Source organism: Lissotriton helveticus, chromosome 8 (assembly GCF_964261635.1).
Source record: "Lissotriton helveticus chromosome 8, aLisHel1.1, whole genome shotgun sequence".
NCBI classification, from domain to species: domain Eukaryota; kingdom Metazoa; phylum Chordata; class Amphibia; order Caudata; family Salamandridae; genus Lissotriton; species Lissotriton helveticus.
The window spans coordinates 462,456,579-462,472,411 of NC_136069.1; the positions used below are offsets into that span (position 1 = coordinate 462,456,579).

Here is a 15,833-nt window from a genome sequence, read left to right on the forward strand (position 1 = left end):
ATTTTATTTTTATTATTGAATACTAAAAAGAATACATTTATTTAGAGTTTGTGACTGAGTATCCATCTGCCATACTTTAAATCAGACCCCTAGTCTGGACTGGCCAGAGACAGAGCATGCTCAATTCTAGAAAGTCAAACGCTTACCTACTGAGAGAAGACGCCACATGACGGCAGGAGTGGCGAAGCAGGCAAACACGTCATCAGTGCAGGTGAAGTAAGTTAGGTGCGGAACAATGAGCGACTGACCTCGGCACTGGCCCCACATGTACACCTGACCACTTTGGGTCTTAGCTGCAGAAGTGTGTGTAGCGTGGCAAGCCGCAATCTCTATAACCCTAGATTCAGGAAACAAGAGTTACCAGCACGCAGTAAAAATTTATTAAGATCATCATAGTTCTTGTACTGATTTAGTCATCAACTGCATTTAGAAGCCAACATATTACAGTATATGTACATTACTGTCAAGTCCTGGAATAAAGCACGACGTGAGGGATGCTTGAGGTGTAACACTAGCCCCATAACATTTCTGCTCATGAGCTGGAGCTGCCCAGTGCTAGTAGTGGCGACGACTGGGGGGATTAATACTATCAAACCTGAGGTCTCGCCCCAACATTGATTGCTTGGGCTGCTCCCGGCCCCAAAGGCCGGCATGAGGATCTACACCTTCTTCGCGTCTTTAGGACTCCTCCTAGCATGGAGGCGCACATCGATACACTAGACAGCGCCCACACCGCCGCCAATGACCAAATTGATGGAGGATATGTAGGAATTGGCCCTGGCGAAGGAAAAGAGGTTATGCATAGTTAGAAGAGACGAGAATTAAGAGTGCGACTTAGAGAGCTGGGTGGAGATGGTTAACCAACCGAGTGCCCCTCTGCATGAACATGATCCCTCGCTGATGGACCAGGAGGGGAACTTCAGGGCCTCTCCTAGTCGCCTGACTCCACAATATGGCTCGGGGGGGGAGCGGGCACAAGGTGAGAGTGGAGACAGGACTGAGTGGGTGGTGAATCATGTGGTGGGCTGCGCAGAAGAACGCCTTGAATCACATAGACATTTCCCCGATACCCAATCTGAGGAGGGAGAAGGAACAGTTGAGGACCCACGCCTCTGGTGGTGGACTGCCTATGAAATCACTCCTGCTCGCCTATGGACTTGCCCTAAATGTTACTGCTGTACAAGTTTCCTATTTCTTTTTATCTGTGTTCACCACTGGTTGGAAGTCATGCTTACCATCGAATACTGTAAATAAAAAATACAAAATTTAAACTCACAGGAATAATGACAATGCAATGGTTGGACTAATTCACACAGGATATAGGAATGCTGCACTTCCTTAAGTTCTTTTGTACAGCGCTTTCCCACCAAATGTATGGACCTAAAGCCCCTTTCAGACTTTTGGTGCATTTATGGTTTGGCCACTGACCGGAGTCAGAGCGGTCTGCTGATGCAGTGTTTTGCATTGTTTAGAGGAGAGTTATAGTGGATCGAGGCTGGCAAGATTTGAGTAGACTAATGACTTGTTTAATGAAGGATTATACTGGTGTGTGGTCGGGCTGGTTAAATGAAAACAGCATCCTTCACCAGACGCCCACAGCTTCAGGCGTTGTTGGCATCCTGTGGTTGTAGCTGATAAATATAAATATAAATCCACATTTGTAAAGCGCACAATCACCCGTAAGGGTCTCTAGGCGCTGGGGGCCGTCGGGAAGATTAAGCAAGCTATTGCCCACAGTCACATGGTGCTGGGCTAATCTGCCGCCGGTGCCGGGGATCAAAACGTGATCCCCAGAAGCCAGAGTCAGTCGCCCTAGCCGCGGCACCACACCTCTTCCTCGCGGTGCCACACCTCTTCATAGAGGGGATTGGCATCCACAGAGAAGTGGCTCGTTGATCTTGCTGCCTCGAGGTCACAACTAAAAGAGGACGTCCATTTTTTGTTTCGCTGCACTTAGGATAGTATTCATTTTCTCACCATATTTACTGTGATTCTATATCCTTTAGGTCAGCAACACAGAGAGTGCTGCGGCTGGCTTGTATCTGGCACACACAAACTACTAATTAAGAAGAAAGCATCAGTGTTGAAAGGAAACAGCCATTAATTACATCGCAACTATCACAACAGATGCTATTACAACACATGCATTACAACACACTTCCATTACAACGCATATGCCTTTACTACACATACTTTTACAACAAATCTGGATGAAAGGGCATGAATGGTATATGAATGGTAAATATAAGGTAAGTATATGCATACACACACACACACACACACACACACACACATATATATATAAATATATATATACACATGGTAATTTTAGGGTTTAGGGTGGGTTTGGGTTTTTGGGTGGGAGGCGTAATTTTAGGGTTAAGGGTGCGGTTTGGTTTTTGGGTGGGAAGGGTAATTTTAGGTTTAAAAAATGAACATATATATAAAAAATAAAACACACACACACACACACACATATATATAATATATATATATATATATATATATATATATATATATATATAGTCTGTAGCTCTAACCTCATTGGATCCTGGTGGGCTGGGAACCCCTTCCTCACTCCCGCTAACTATATCACCGTCTATGACCGCCACAAAACTCCCAGTCTTGTGTGTGTTCCTCTAAATCAGTGAGGGTGTGTGTTCTCCCTGCCGATGGTGTTCTATGTGTCGAAGGTGACTGCCGGGGGGAGGGGGTCAAACTGCTGGGAGCCCTTGCACTGGACTGGGGTTGCTCGGCCACTGCCTAAGCCTGCTAGCCTGTTAGTTTCTCATGTCTTGGCCTAACCACTTGTTGTTCAGTGCGGGGCGGCCTGCCAATTTCTTCAGTTGGTGGGTTGGAGTATCCTAATACAGGAAGTGTGGGTGAGAGCACCTCCATACTTGCATATGGTTGGGGAGGTGCCGACTCTTGTTTGCTATCGGTTGTGCAGGACTGTCGATTTGGGCTTCCTCAAAGATGGCCCATAGTTCTAATAATGTCTTTCTCTTATCTTTCTTTTGACCTGTGTATTTGGTTTGAATGCATGTTCTTGAGTCGAAATAACTTTATTTCGGTTTCAAGAACCATAAAACTTTGATAGAAAAAACATTACAGTTTAAAAGATCTTTGAACACATTTCTGAGACATTACAGTAAAACTTAGGGAAGAAAATTCATAAAATTCAGACAGTTAAAAATGCAATACCTAAAAAAGATAATTTAGAAAGAAAAAGATTTCATAGATCCGCAAAATCCCAACAGTATGAGTTTAAACAATAAAAGGTAGTAATGTTTTTGTTCAGCTTCTACAACTCATAACGCTTTCTGATAGCTATTGCGACTGTGATATAGTTAGATACCGCAGTGCAGATAACAGAAGTGGCCAAAGAGTGCAAAAAGTTAAAACCATCAATATATGTGCAAGGACCGATTTCCCTTAAAACTGGAACTAAAAATGTACACCTTGCCTCTTTATATAGGGGTAAAAATAGGATAAAGTGCATAGTGCTCTGGGCTGCCATATTGTCACACAGACAGGGTGTGAGATTAGCGCCCCCCCCCTGATTGACACGGAAATGCCACAAAAAGTGCAAAGTGCATAAGCGAAATCTAGTTAAGAGAAATCTGATCTGCACATTGGTAGTGAAGGTTAGATATAATTGCTGCTGAACGGGGTATGAACTTAAGGGTCCCATCTCCTCTTTTTGCGAGTAGCGCATATTGGCTCTTGAGTGATGTGCCTCTTTGATGATGACTTTAACATTAGTGGGGATACTTTCAGGGTTATCGTAGAGATGCCCCAAGCCTTTCCCATGAAGTTTATCTTTTACGAATCGGAGCCATGGGATCGATAATGCATTATCCAGATTAATACAATCTTTAAGTACGTTCCTTGAGAATGTTAAATCATTAGAAAGCCATATTTTAGACCACAGCAGCAGAGGGGCGATAACTATGCGGTCCTCTATAAAATCTAACCCCAACTCTTGATGACAGAATAGTGTGGGGGCATTTTTCGGGGTCCTCAATAACCTTTTTATAAAATTGTTTACAAAACTTGTAGTTGGCGGCTATGATGGTAACCCCCCATCCCTGCCCCAGAAGTTGCCACAGACAAACAATTAGCTTTGTAAAGAGTAGCTAGCTCTCTCACAGGCTTGTGGCCTAGTTTACATGAGAAGCGAAAAAGCCCCTCAACAGCCCTACTTGTATGTTGCACCCTTGCTGTTATAAGTAATTCCCAGTTCATCAAATTATTAAATAAGTTCTCTAAATACGTAAAATTGTTCAGCTTATCTATTCTTTTTGTATGTTCTCATGTGTTCAAGTATGTTAGTGTCGAACGTTCCCTCCTTTGGCAGGGAAATGTATGTGCCTTCGTGTGTGCGTGCCATTCTTGTCAAACCTTATTACGTTTTTTTTGCCTGTGTGGGAAACCTGGTTTGCATGTGTTTTAATGAGGTCTCCATGATAAGTTTGGTAGTTTTAGAGGATAAGATACCTTAGCTTCTTTATTTTAAGGACTCTCTGCTTTCAATCTGACTCATAAACACAAATAATAATGCATATGAAGGGTTGCAATATAGGAAAAGTGCTATTTGTCAATAAAAACGGAATCTGAAGGATACTGACTCCTGGCATCATTCAATTCAGATGTCCCTGTGAAATAGAGCTGGTGATAATTGATCTACCTATGCTATAAGAATGAGTTTGAATTGATCCAAATAAGGCCTTGCGACATTTTATATATATATATATATATATATATATATATATATATATATATATATATATATATATATATATATATATATTTCTATTTCCTTTGGCTGGTACACAAACGTGGGATTTTGGTCTAATACCACTGAGGGAAAACTGATGTCCAAATCTTAGTAGGACTACAAACAGGCTTTATTAGTTTCTTTGTTTGTTGAGCCTTAAGGCGATATTGGCTCCTTACGAAAAGACTCCCTACTTGAAATTTTTGATTAGTCCTCCAATTGCTTTTTAGAGTCATACCGACTTTTGTCTACAAGAAGATATTCACGTTACAATCAAGATTTTGAACCTATTGCTATTCTAAAGAGCCCTAAAGAAGTTCCATTAATTGTCTATACAGGAACGAAACGTGTTGGCTGTTGTTGTATCTATGTCAACTATGAAATAAAAGTCAACAGAAAAAGAAACATTTTGGACTGTACATCTTATGTTTAGTGCACCTCCATTTCTTTACAAAAAATTGTTTAAATCTGTTTAGAGAGGCACCATTAGGTGACGGGTGCTGGAGTTTTTGTGCACAAACGGCTTGATAAAGCGGTATTTACAGAGTGAGGTGCTACCATTTATGCCCGTCACCTTATAGCTTCTTTTTGTTATCATATTCCCATCGTTCTGACAATTTTCACATTGGAGGACTAAATTACTTACACTAAAAAAGTAGTGAGTTAGGATTCGATCAATAATGAAGTATCTTTGGGTCACTTAATGCACTCCTATAAAATAGCAAATTATAAACCCTCATGGAATTCCATTTCGATCACCAAATTGTTGATGCATGCCAGAATAGAATTATCTCCATCTTAATTTGTGTCCAATAAAACATGCTGGTCTGAGGCTTGTGTCGGAGTACGTCTATAAATTTAGCTTTAAAAGCAGTACAGTTATATATGACTGCTTTGTTTTTTTGTACCAGCAGGACAGCCCAAATTGCTGTGTCCCAGGCAGGGTAAAATATGAAAAGGCAATATAATGAGGCATTCCAGAAAGGCAATGTTCTACATGCAATATGCAACACTATCGATGTCATGAAAATTAAAAATTTTGTTTGGTCACACCAAAACCTTTCAGGTGCCTCTGAGGGTACAAGAGAGAGATGTAGTTAACCGTTACCGAAGCAAATGCTCCCTTTGGACCGCGTGGTGAGCCACATTTAGGGACTGTATCAGAAGGGGGAAACGCAAACGGTTTAAAACAAATGGTGCAGCACAAAACTATATTTAGTCTACCCTTTGTGCAAGAGCATTAGTATGCACTTGTGAAACTGTCACCTATTCGATAAGCAGGACTAGTGATTTAGTATTTGCCATTAAATTGGTGCTTTGGCCTATGCTGCCTAGTGTTTAGAAAATCGGCAGCACACACAGGTCACACAAAAGCTGCAGGCATACAGTCTATAACACCTGAGAGATACTGAGGCAGCAGTGAAACCGAAGACCACACCACAGGACTGGAACTTCCTGGGTGGAAGGTGCTTAGCAAGAGGCCAATCAGTGTCAACTGGTGACGCAAATCCCAGCATATGATTGGGAAAGTACTCCAATGTGCTATCAACAAATCCAAAGCAACTCCTCCTGAAAAGAGAGTCAACTGCGCTATAGGTACTTGGAGGGGCGTTTTCCTCTGCTGACTGCAGACTTTGGTTAGACCTGCTGGCCAGTTCTGTTGGTCACTGTGAAGCACTAAAAACCTAAGAAATGTGCGTTTCGGTGGCCAGAAACAGGAGCAACACTCTTCTGTTCTCCAGATTGTATTCACATTTTATCACTCTAAGCTCATAATGCAAACACTGTCATTTCATAAACACTTTGGTACTTGTCATACCATGATGCAAATATTCATACTTGAATTAACAATACTTTTGTGCAAAAAAATGCATGTTGAAAACTAAGCAGTGCTGCAAGTCTAACAACAGATAATCAAATATTTGAGAACAAATCCCTCTATGACAGCAGACTTTGAATACCATATCCCTGAAGTTTCCCGGTAAAACCAAAAGCGACAGGTGAATTAACTAAATCATTAAAAGCATTGCTACTTATATTTAAAAAAAACACTAAACATAGTCCTTACCTACTTTATATATATTAAAAAGCATAATTGCAACATGAGAGTCACACATTTAGGCAGAACAGAACACTGACGGGAGACACGCGAGCACACGATCCAACAAGGCCGCCGCCTGAGCTCTCCGTCTCGTTTACAGTCCCTTTTTTATTATAAACGACGATTTCCTGTCAGTACTTTGGCGCAAATGAGGTCGCTTCTGAATTAATGAGGATTCCTACCTTGTGAGGTGTTTTGGAGGTCCTGTGATAGCCGGAAGTGCAGTTTCAAGCCCCTTGGTTCCTGCTCCCAGCCTCATAACAAGGTACTGCCTGATCTGTCTGTCAGGGGGGCGGAGTGTTCATCAGGAAAGGGCCTGGCTTGGGCCTAGCCACACCCACAGTCCTGTTTAGCTGCTGCACCAGTGCATTTGAGGAGTGCTTCACAACTTTTCTCCTTTATTAATACTGATATTGCTCATTTGACTTTAAATTCAGTTTATTGTGATTTTTTCTCCTCAAAATGGAAAATAAAAATCCTGTTAACAATAAAAGGAGACAGCAAGTTTCACCTCCTCCAATAAAATTGAAAGTAGTGGAGTCCTCTGAACCTTCACTATCGTTAATTTTAGAAGAAATTCAAGCACTTCGTGCTAATACCGAAACTATTGCGACAGAAATTAAAAATGTGAGAAAAGAAATGGCTTGTTTATCTATGAAAATCTCTGATAATTCCATCAAGATTCAAGATAATAAAGCAAACGTGGATGCCTTTACCCCATTAGTGGCGAAAATACCTCCTATGTGTTTACAGTTTTTGGATATGGAAAATCGTAGTAGGCAGTACAACCTTCGCATATTTAATTTGCCAGAAGAAGTTGAAGGGTCTAATTGTCGATTATACTTGGAAAATCTGATTCCTGGTCTTTTAAATATCAAATTTCCAGAAAAATTTGAAGTGGATAAAGCTCACAAAATCCCTTTTCATCGCAACCCTCAACATACAAAACCTAGACAAATTATATTTAAAGTCTTTCGTCATCATCATTTGGTTCTGATTAGAAAAGCAGCAAGAGAAATTCCCTCACTGATGGTCAATGGCAATAAAATCTTTATTCATCAGGACTTTGCTAAAGAAACTGTTGCAATATGTAAAGAATTTACTAACTTTCGCCCACAGTTAAGAAGTCTTAGATTTAAATACGGCCTTTTTGATCTGTCTACAATGCGCATATGGAAAGATAACTTCTCCAAATCCTTTCACCGACAGGAAGAATTGCGACATTTTCTTGATCAACAAGTTCAACATTCAATGGACACTCATGACCCTACTACTTGACTCTTCTCTAGTATGATCTTTACTGACAAATTTATAAGTATTTTATCAATTTTTGGGCTCCAACGGTTCCTGCCATGCTTGTAGAACGTGTGTGCATTTCACGGTTCTTAGTTGTGTATTTTGTTTGTCTTATTTTCTATGTTTTTCTTTCTCCTCTACCTTTCATATTTTCTGGAGCTATTCACTTCTTATCATATGTGCTTATTCTGGCTATCCTCTTCTTACCTTTATCCTTCCTCTTCTTCCTTTATGGCTGATATTAAAGTAATCTCATTAAATGTAAAAGGTTTGCGCCATCCAGTTAAACGTACTAACATTTTAGATTTAGGCAGTTCCAAAGCCGATTTCTGTTTTTTACAAGAAACTAATGTTGATGATAATATGAAAAGAAAATGGGTTGACAATATTGTTTCTTCTCCTGCGAATGGTAAGAAAAATGGTGTAGCTATTCTATTTGCAAAGAAATCTCATTGCCAAATTCTGAGTAAATGTACTGATACAAATAGGAGATATTTAATTGTTAAAGTTAAAGTTCATGACTCTATTATATTGTTATTGAATGTTTATGGTCCCACTGCGGATGATCCTATTTTTTGGAATAATCTTGCATATTGGAAATGCCCCTTTAATTGTTGCTGGAGATTTTAATGTTATCTCCGATCCTCTATCAGATAGATAGGTTATCTAGTACAAAATTTCATCCCCCTAAGGCTTTTTTTTGCTTTTAAAAAGTGTTTTGAAAGTTCTAAGTTAGTGGATATTTGGCATCTCCATTTCCCTACAGAAAAACATTTTACTTTTTTTTTCTTCAAATCCACACAATTCCCATTCTTGAATTGATTATATATTAGTCTCAAGACAACTTATTAATTCTATCAAACCAGCTATGATTGGTAATATTGATGTCTCTGATCACGCTATGATCTCCTGTATTTTGAACCTAAGTTCAACCTTTACTAAACAATCTAGATGGAGAATGAACTCTGGCATAGCTCTCAATGATCATAATAAACCCAAACTTTTATCTGCCATTAATGATTATTTCCAACTGAATCCTGATGGTTCTACTTCTATGGTTAATAGATGGGATGCTTTCAAAGCGTATATTAGAGGAGCTACTATTTCTATTATGGCCCACGAAAATAAGACTTTTTTTATTTATTTTTTTGGTTAAAAACTTTTATTGAGCAATCAAATAAAAATTACAGAGATGGGCCTACAACCACACAGGCTGGCCGCTAATAGCAACGCACAACATAAGAAGCAAACGATTACTTCCGAGGCCAGGCACAAATCAGATACCAAGTATTGCTCAAAACATAGGACAGGACATAACAATTTTCTGTAATAAACATAAAAAATAACGAACTCTAAACAAGGCGAATGCACATTAATCAAGGTCAGCCCAGAAGGCGGAGGGGAAAGCCACTAATCAGGAAGATGAAAGCACAATCAATGGGACTCGGCAAGGCTGGGGGGGGGGGGGGGGACAGCGGGGAGGACAGGAAAATCCTAGAACAGCATGAAAAATTTCGGGAACGCCAGCCTAGGGAGATAGGGTAACATCGGGAGTGTCAACCAAGGGAGGGGTACAAATGTCTCCACGATATTCGTTCCACTGACCCCAAATCTTCGTCCACGCCCTGGGCCTGCCCCTAGCCACATAGACGGTTTTTTCTCGGAACATGGACCAGTCCATGTTATCCTCCCACACCGAGACGTCGGGAGGTCTGGACGCGCCCCAGAGCTGCGCAATGTCCCGCTTCGCGACCATGTATCCCAAGGTCGCCCATCTGGTCTGGGCCACAGAATAGTCGGTGGGTTCCCACACATTCAACAGGCATCGTCGGGCCTCAGGCCGCAGGGTAATACCAGTCACAACAGTCATCACCGCAAGCACATCAGTCCAGTAGGCCGCCACCACCGGGCACTCCCAAAGAATATGCAGAAATGTAGCACTCATCCCACAACCACGTTTGCATAAGCCATCCGGGGAAAAACCCATTACTACCAGACGCGGACCAGTTACATGAAAATAAGACTTTTAATGCTAATATTAAACGCTTAGAAATACAAATAGCGAAATACGAACGACTCTTTATTACATCTAATGACCCACAATACAGGGATACGTTACAAAAGCTCCGTTATGAATTTAATACAATTCTTAGTAAGAGAGCTGGCATTCAGATCTCTAAAGCCAAAGCTAAATGTAGTTTCAATGCAAACAAATCTGGAAAACTCTTAGCAAATTAACTACGTATTAAAAAAGATAAAACTCAAATGACTTCTATTCATGGTCCCAATGGTAAAATTGCTTTATCTTATAAGGATATTGTTAATGAACTTTTAGATTCTTACTTGGAATTACCTATTGCTAAGGATGAAATTTTGTCTGCTATAAAATCTCTCAAACTAAATAAATCTCCGGGTCCTGATGGTTTACCTGCAGAGTTTTATAAAGAATTTCAATCCCAACTTTCACCTTTTTTACTTCAACTTTTTACAGCGTTTGGCTCATCAGGAATTAAGTCTGGTTCTTTTACTGAGGCTTTAATTATTGTTTTTCCTAAACCAGACAAAGACTCCACTCTTGTTTCCAATTATCGTCCTATTTCTTTAATAAATCAAGATTGTAAATTATATGCTAAAATACACACGTTTATCCCCTGTATTAGATTCTATCATACATCTAGATCAATCTGGGTTTATGAAAAATAGATTTTCAGCTAATAATACCAGAACTTTGTTACATGTCATTGAACAAGGCCATAGGTTGATTAATCCGTCAGGTGTTATGGCTTAAGATGCTGAAAAAGCTTTTGATAAACTTCATTGGCAATTTTTATTTCATACTTTGTCGTCTTTTAATTTTGGGGATACTTTTATCCATATGATTTCAGCTTTATATTTTGCTCCTACTGCTCGCTTGTTTATTAATGGCCAAGTTTCAAATCAATTCTCCCTTTTTAGAGGTACAAGTCAGGGATGTCCGCTTTCTCCATTATTGTTTTTAATTGGTATTGAACCCTTTCTTACCTCTATAAGAAAATGTGATGCTATTAAAGGAATCAATGTTAAGGATGTTATTATTAAGACCTTAGCGTATGCCGATGATGTACTTTTATTTATCAGTGACCCTTCATCCTCATTTCCATCATTAATAGAAATAATAACCAATTACTCTATGGTGTCTGGATACAAATTAAATACTAACAAAACTGAATTTTTTCCTTTAAATGTCTATTCCTGATATGATTCCCATGAATGAAATTATTTGGCAAAAGAATAAATTAAAATATCTGGGTTTTTTATTTTCTTCTTCTATAAAATCAACATTAACTTTAAATAGTAATTTTGTTTTAAATTATATTAAAGACAAAACGTCTAAATGGTCTTCATTACATCTATCACGGTGGGGTAGAATGGAATCTATTAAAATGAATGTTGCTCCTAAAATCTTTAACACCCTTGCCATGATTCCCACTCAATTTCCATTAAAATGTTATAAAGATGTTGATAAACTTCTTTCCAAATTTCTTTGGAATAACAAAGCACACCGTATTAGCTATAATAAATTAAAAATGTCTAAATGAAATGCTGGTTTTGGTATCCCAGATTTTCTTCTTTAACATAAAGCGTTTATTTTAAAACAAAGTGCCATGTGGTTTAATCAAACCTTTTCACATAATCCACCTACCTGGCTCCACATTGAAAAATCCATTGAGAAACCTTTTCCACTACCAACTCTGTTAACAATGTCTAACAAATCTTCATTTTTCCATAAATCTGTTATCCTCAAATCTACTAAAATTATCTTCAATGATATAGATTCAATATCCCATGTATAGTACTGATGAATTATCTTTATGGTACAGCAATGTTATTAAATTGAATAGAAACATTAGTTTTTGGTTTTCATGGATTAAAGCTGGTATTTTTATCTTAAAGATGTTTATTCTAATAGCACTTTTATACCGTATGAGAATTTACAAACACAGTTTGGTTTAGCTAACTCTGAACTTATAAAATATGAATATTTAAGTAATTAAATGTTAGATATTTTTTCCCAAGCTATTCCATCTAATATTCAAGCTGACTTATCCATTTATATCAAAACTATATCAATGAATGCTCATGGTGTTTCTATTCTATATAAAAAATTGTCTAATACTTTAGGTAGTAACATAAATATGATCTCAACGTTCTGGAATAATGAATTATCGCATTCCTTGTCTACTGATATATGGGAACATATATGGCTTAATACTATATCTGGATGGTTACCTGTTTCACTTTTTCAAACTAATTCTTATATTTTATTTAATTACTTATGGACTCCAAAACTTTTATTTCAAGCTAAACTTCTTCAATCTGATACTTGTTGGCATTGTAATTCACACCCTGGCTCATTACAACATATGCTCTTTACTTTAATCTATAAATTTTGGACTGAGGTTTGGGATACTATTAAAAGGATTCTGCATATTCATGAAGACATATCCTATAAAATGTTAATATGCAAATCTGTTGCACTATCAAAGGATTTAAACGATCTTGAATGTAAACGATGTAATTTCTTAATCTCAGCTGCGATAAAATCCATGACCTTTTGTTGGAAAGATATTTCAAAAAGATCAGTTCATGCCTGGTGGTCATGAGTTATTTTTTACAAGAAGAGGTGCACAGTTATCTCTATCTGGGGTTTCTCATAATTCTATTTCTTATCATTCATTCTGGATTCCTGTTGATGTTTATTTATCAAATTAATGGTATATTTATTGCTCACTCCCCATTTTGCTGTTCTTTTATTGTAATGACTGATATTGCATAGTAGCTCTGTTTATACATTAATAATACTTTGCTAGTTACTGGTTCCCTTCCCTTCCCCCCGTCTTTAGTTTATTTATGAATACGTCTAACCTTATATGTACTGAATTTGAATAAGAATATATTGTGTTATATATAGTGATATAGATTTTTCGAATTATTATTCTTTTTTGTATGTCTTTTTTATTGTATAACATTTTCAATAAAATATTTTGAACTCGAGAACAGAACACTGACATCTTGGAACCAAAACTATGACTAAGTGTAGAAACCATGATGAGCTTCTTTGTTGGGTGCCTGTTCAGCCACTGGCCACCAGTACAGATAAGGGGATGGTTCCTTTTTATTAGGTTTCGCCTGGCGTCCGCTGCGTTGTGTTAGAACAGTATGTGGCTTAGTCCAGCCTCTCTCTTCAATTGGTTAGCTCCATAAATGGAGGCTAGCCAATGGAAGAGAGATCTGTCCGTCATTGTCCGAGGCGATTCGTGGGCGTTTCGGCGATTTTTTCCCTCTCCGCCCCTTTTAAAACGTCATGCGGCGGTGGGCGGTTGTTTATTTATTTATTTTCTCGGCAATGCGGCCGCCATTTTTTCGTGGAGCTGGGGCGGGCGGGTCGATCTCCATGGAAGTGGTCATTCCTCCATTTCCTGGGACAATTAAGGACAGACCACACTCGTTAGGACGGTTAATCCTGTGAAAGCTATTCGGGAAGGTGGAGTTTTTGCACGGTGAGAGAACAAATATGGCACAGAACTTCCATAGAGACGGTTTGCCGGGCTCCAGCGGCCTCGGCTGATTAGAGTCGCCTGGAAGGAGGAGGGCAGAGGTTCAAAAAAATGAACATGTAGGAAGTAATTCGCGGAGTGAATCACCTTTCCAACCAGCACTCTACCCCCCCCCCCTCCCGCAGGGCCACTCGGGGCTCCGGGGGGAAGAGTGCGGGTGTCTAAGCGCTGCCATGTGGACTCTCGCCGTGTGCTGTGCGGGGCTCCTGCTTCTTGCGCAACGAATCTGGTACTCGAGGAACTGCTTCAAGGGCGTGCACAACACTTCCCGCCCAGCTTAAAAATGAAAGGTCACATTTTCACCGGAGCTGTCGTAAGAGAAGCTGGGTAGGCGTTGCCCACTTCTGAGACAATGCACTAAGGCTTAATATAAACGGCCTGTGGGTGTTAATAGCAGAAACTAACCGGGCTAAAGGATCAGGATTTAATGGGAAGCTAAGAGTGTACACTCAGAAAGAGGCCCATCGAGTCCCTGCTAGCCTTGGTATTTGATACTGTGTCGGCATGTGTTGCACTAATGAGGCTCCGTGATCTATAGCTTTACAGGTGGATTCTCTTTTAGGCCCGGCCTACGGACAGCTTTAGCAGGACTGCTAGATTAATCGACTCTAGCAAAAACAAATAATGTTAATGGGTCTGTCCTAGCAGCAGTTTTACCTGTCTTGTTAGGCAAATGTGTTCACAAAAAATATCTAATCATATCAACAGTACTATTGCACACGGCAAGAGGCTCTGGGTTGGCCATCCTTAGTTATTGCTCTGTTGAAAGGACCAGCCTACAGGAAAGCATACTGAGAGCGTGGGACTGGGTCAGCTCTCCTTATCTACTGACTAGGTTGGGAGTGTCAGTCAGCCTAATGAGGGATCAGCACACAGAACAGGCAGGTACGCTGCCCTTTATGTTAAGTGACAGCATTCTGCCCGTTTTAATTCATTCATTGCTGTGGGAAAGGTGGGAATTAAGTTATTATGCACGTTTTTGTTTCTAGAAAATTCTCTCGTGTAATTATGTGCAGCTTCTTTGCAAATCGAGTTATAATGCTGCATTGCCAAGCAGTTTCATTTTTTGTTTTTTGTTATCAGCACCTATTAATGATTGTTTTAAAAAAACATGCTTTTATTATAGACTTAACTCTTGGCTGACAAATTTTATAAGCAGCATGATAGCATGCATAAAATGTTACCATCGCGTATGCTGTAATATACACTTAATCAGCATGTAGCATAATATTAATACTTATATTGTTAATATAGAACTTGCCAATGCTTTTTTGTATATGGCTAAAGTTGCCTGACGTCATAGCAGGTCTGGAATGGGCACTACGCAGGCCAATGTAGAACGGGGCGATTAAACTATAGGTGGAGAGTTCTTTATTTAGATTTCAGTCCAAGGTCTTCTTCCCACCAGTATTGCTTTTCAGCCCTTTCCAGAATTTTCGAAGTGTACTTTGAAACAGAGGGATGGAGGGCCATGGCCTCACTAGTATCTCACTAGGCAGATTGTCTTTTGGAAGACCGACCACAAGCTCACTGACGGATGGAGTGGCAACATGACATTGGACAAGGCAGAGCGGGCGAAATGCGTTACTTACCTGTAACAGCAGTTATCCAGTATTGGTGTCTTTCATAGATTCACATGCCTGAATCATTCCCCGTCGTCGAGATGGGAGCCCCGGTAATAGAAAAGTAATGTCCTATAGACATACATAGAGAAAAATAGGCCTAAGGGCCTTGCCTTAGTAGCCTATCTATGTCCTTTTGTAAAAAGGACCAAATTTCCAAAGGTAGCCAATCAGCTACCACCTCCCTCTAGAACCTTCCTGCCAGGAGCCTCAGTCTCTCAGATTTTCGTACGCACCAAGCTAGGTAGACGTAAGATATGCTCTGTAGTGAGAGATGAGTCCTTCCTGGGGAGGTGGGAGGGTTGCATGTGAATCTATGAAAGACACCAATACTGGATAACTGCTGTTACAGGTAAGTAACGCATTTCTTATCCAGTATTATGGGTGTCTTTCATAGATTCACATGCCTGAATCAGAATAGCAAGCAATACATTATG

At 39.6% G+C, this 15,833-nt stretch overlaps 1 protein-coding gene and 1 long non-coding RNA gene across 3 annotated transcripts in view; one reads left to right on the forward strand and one right to left on the reverse strand.

Annotated features, from left to right (window-relative positions):
* LOC144772782 (uncharacterized) overlaps window positions 1–15,833 on the forward strand; it is a 340,470-nt gene that overhangs the window by 184,505 nt on the left and 140,132 nt on the right. The gene's annotated exons all lie outside the window — the stretch shown is intronic.
* Window positions 1–15,833, reverse strand: part of RCBTB2 (RCC1 and BTB domain containing protein 2) — a 374,196-nt gene that overhangs the window by 106,072 nt on the left and 252,291 nt on the right. For both annotated transcript variants that reach the window (XM_078657335.1, XM_078657336.1), the window contains one exon: window positions 147–337. In XM_078657335.1, coding sequence (XP_078513461.1) covers window positions 147–337 — 191 coding nt within the window. The remainder of the gene's footprint in view (window positions 1–146; window positions 338–15,833) is intronic.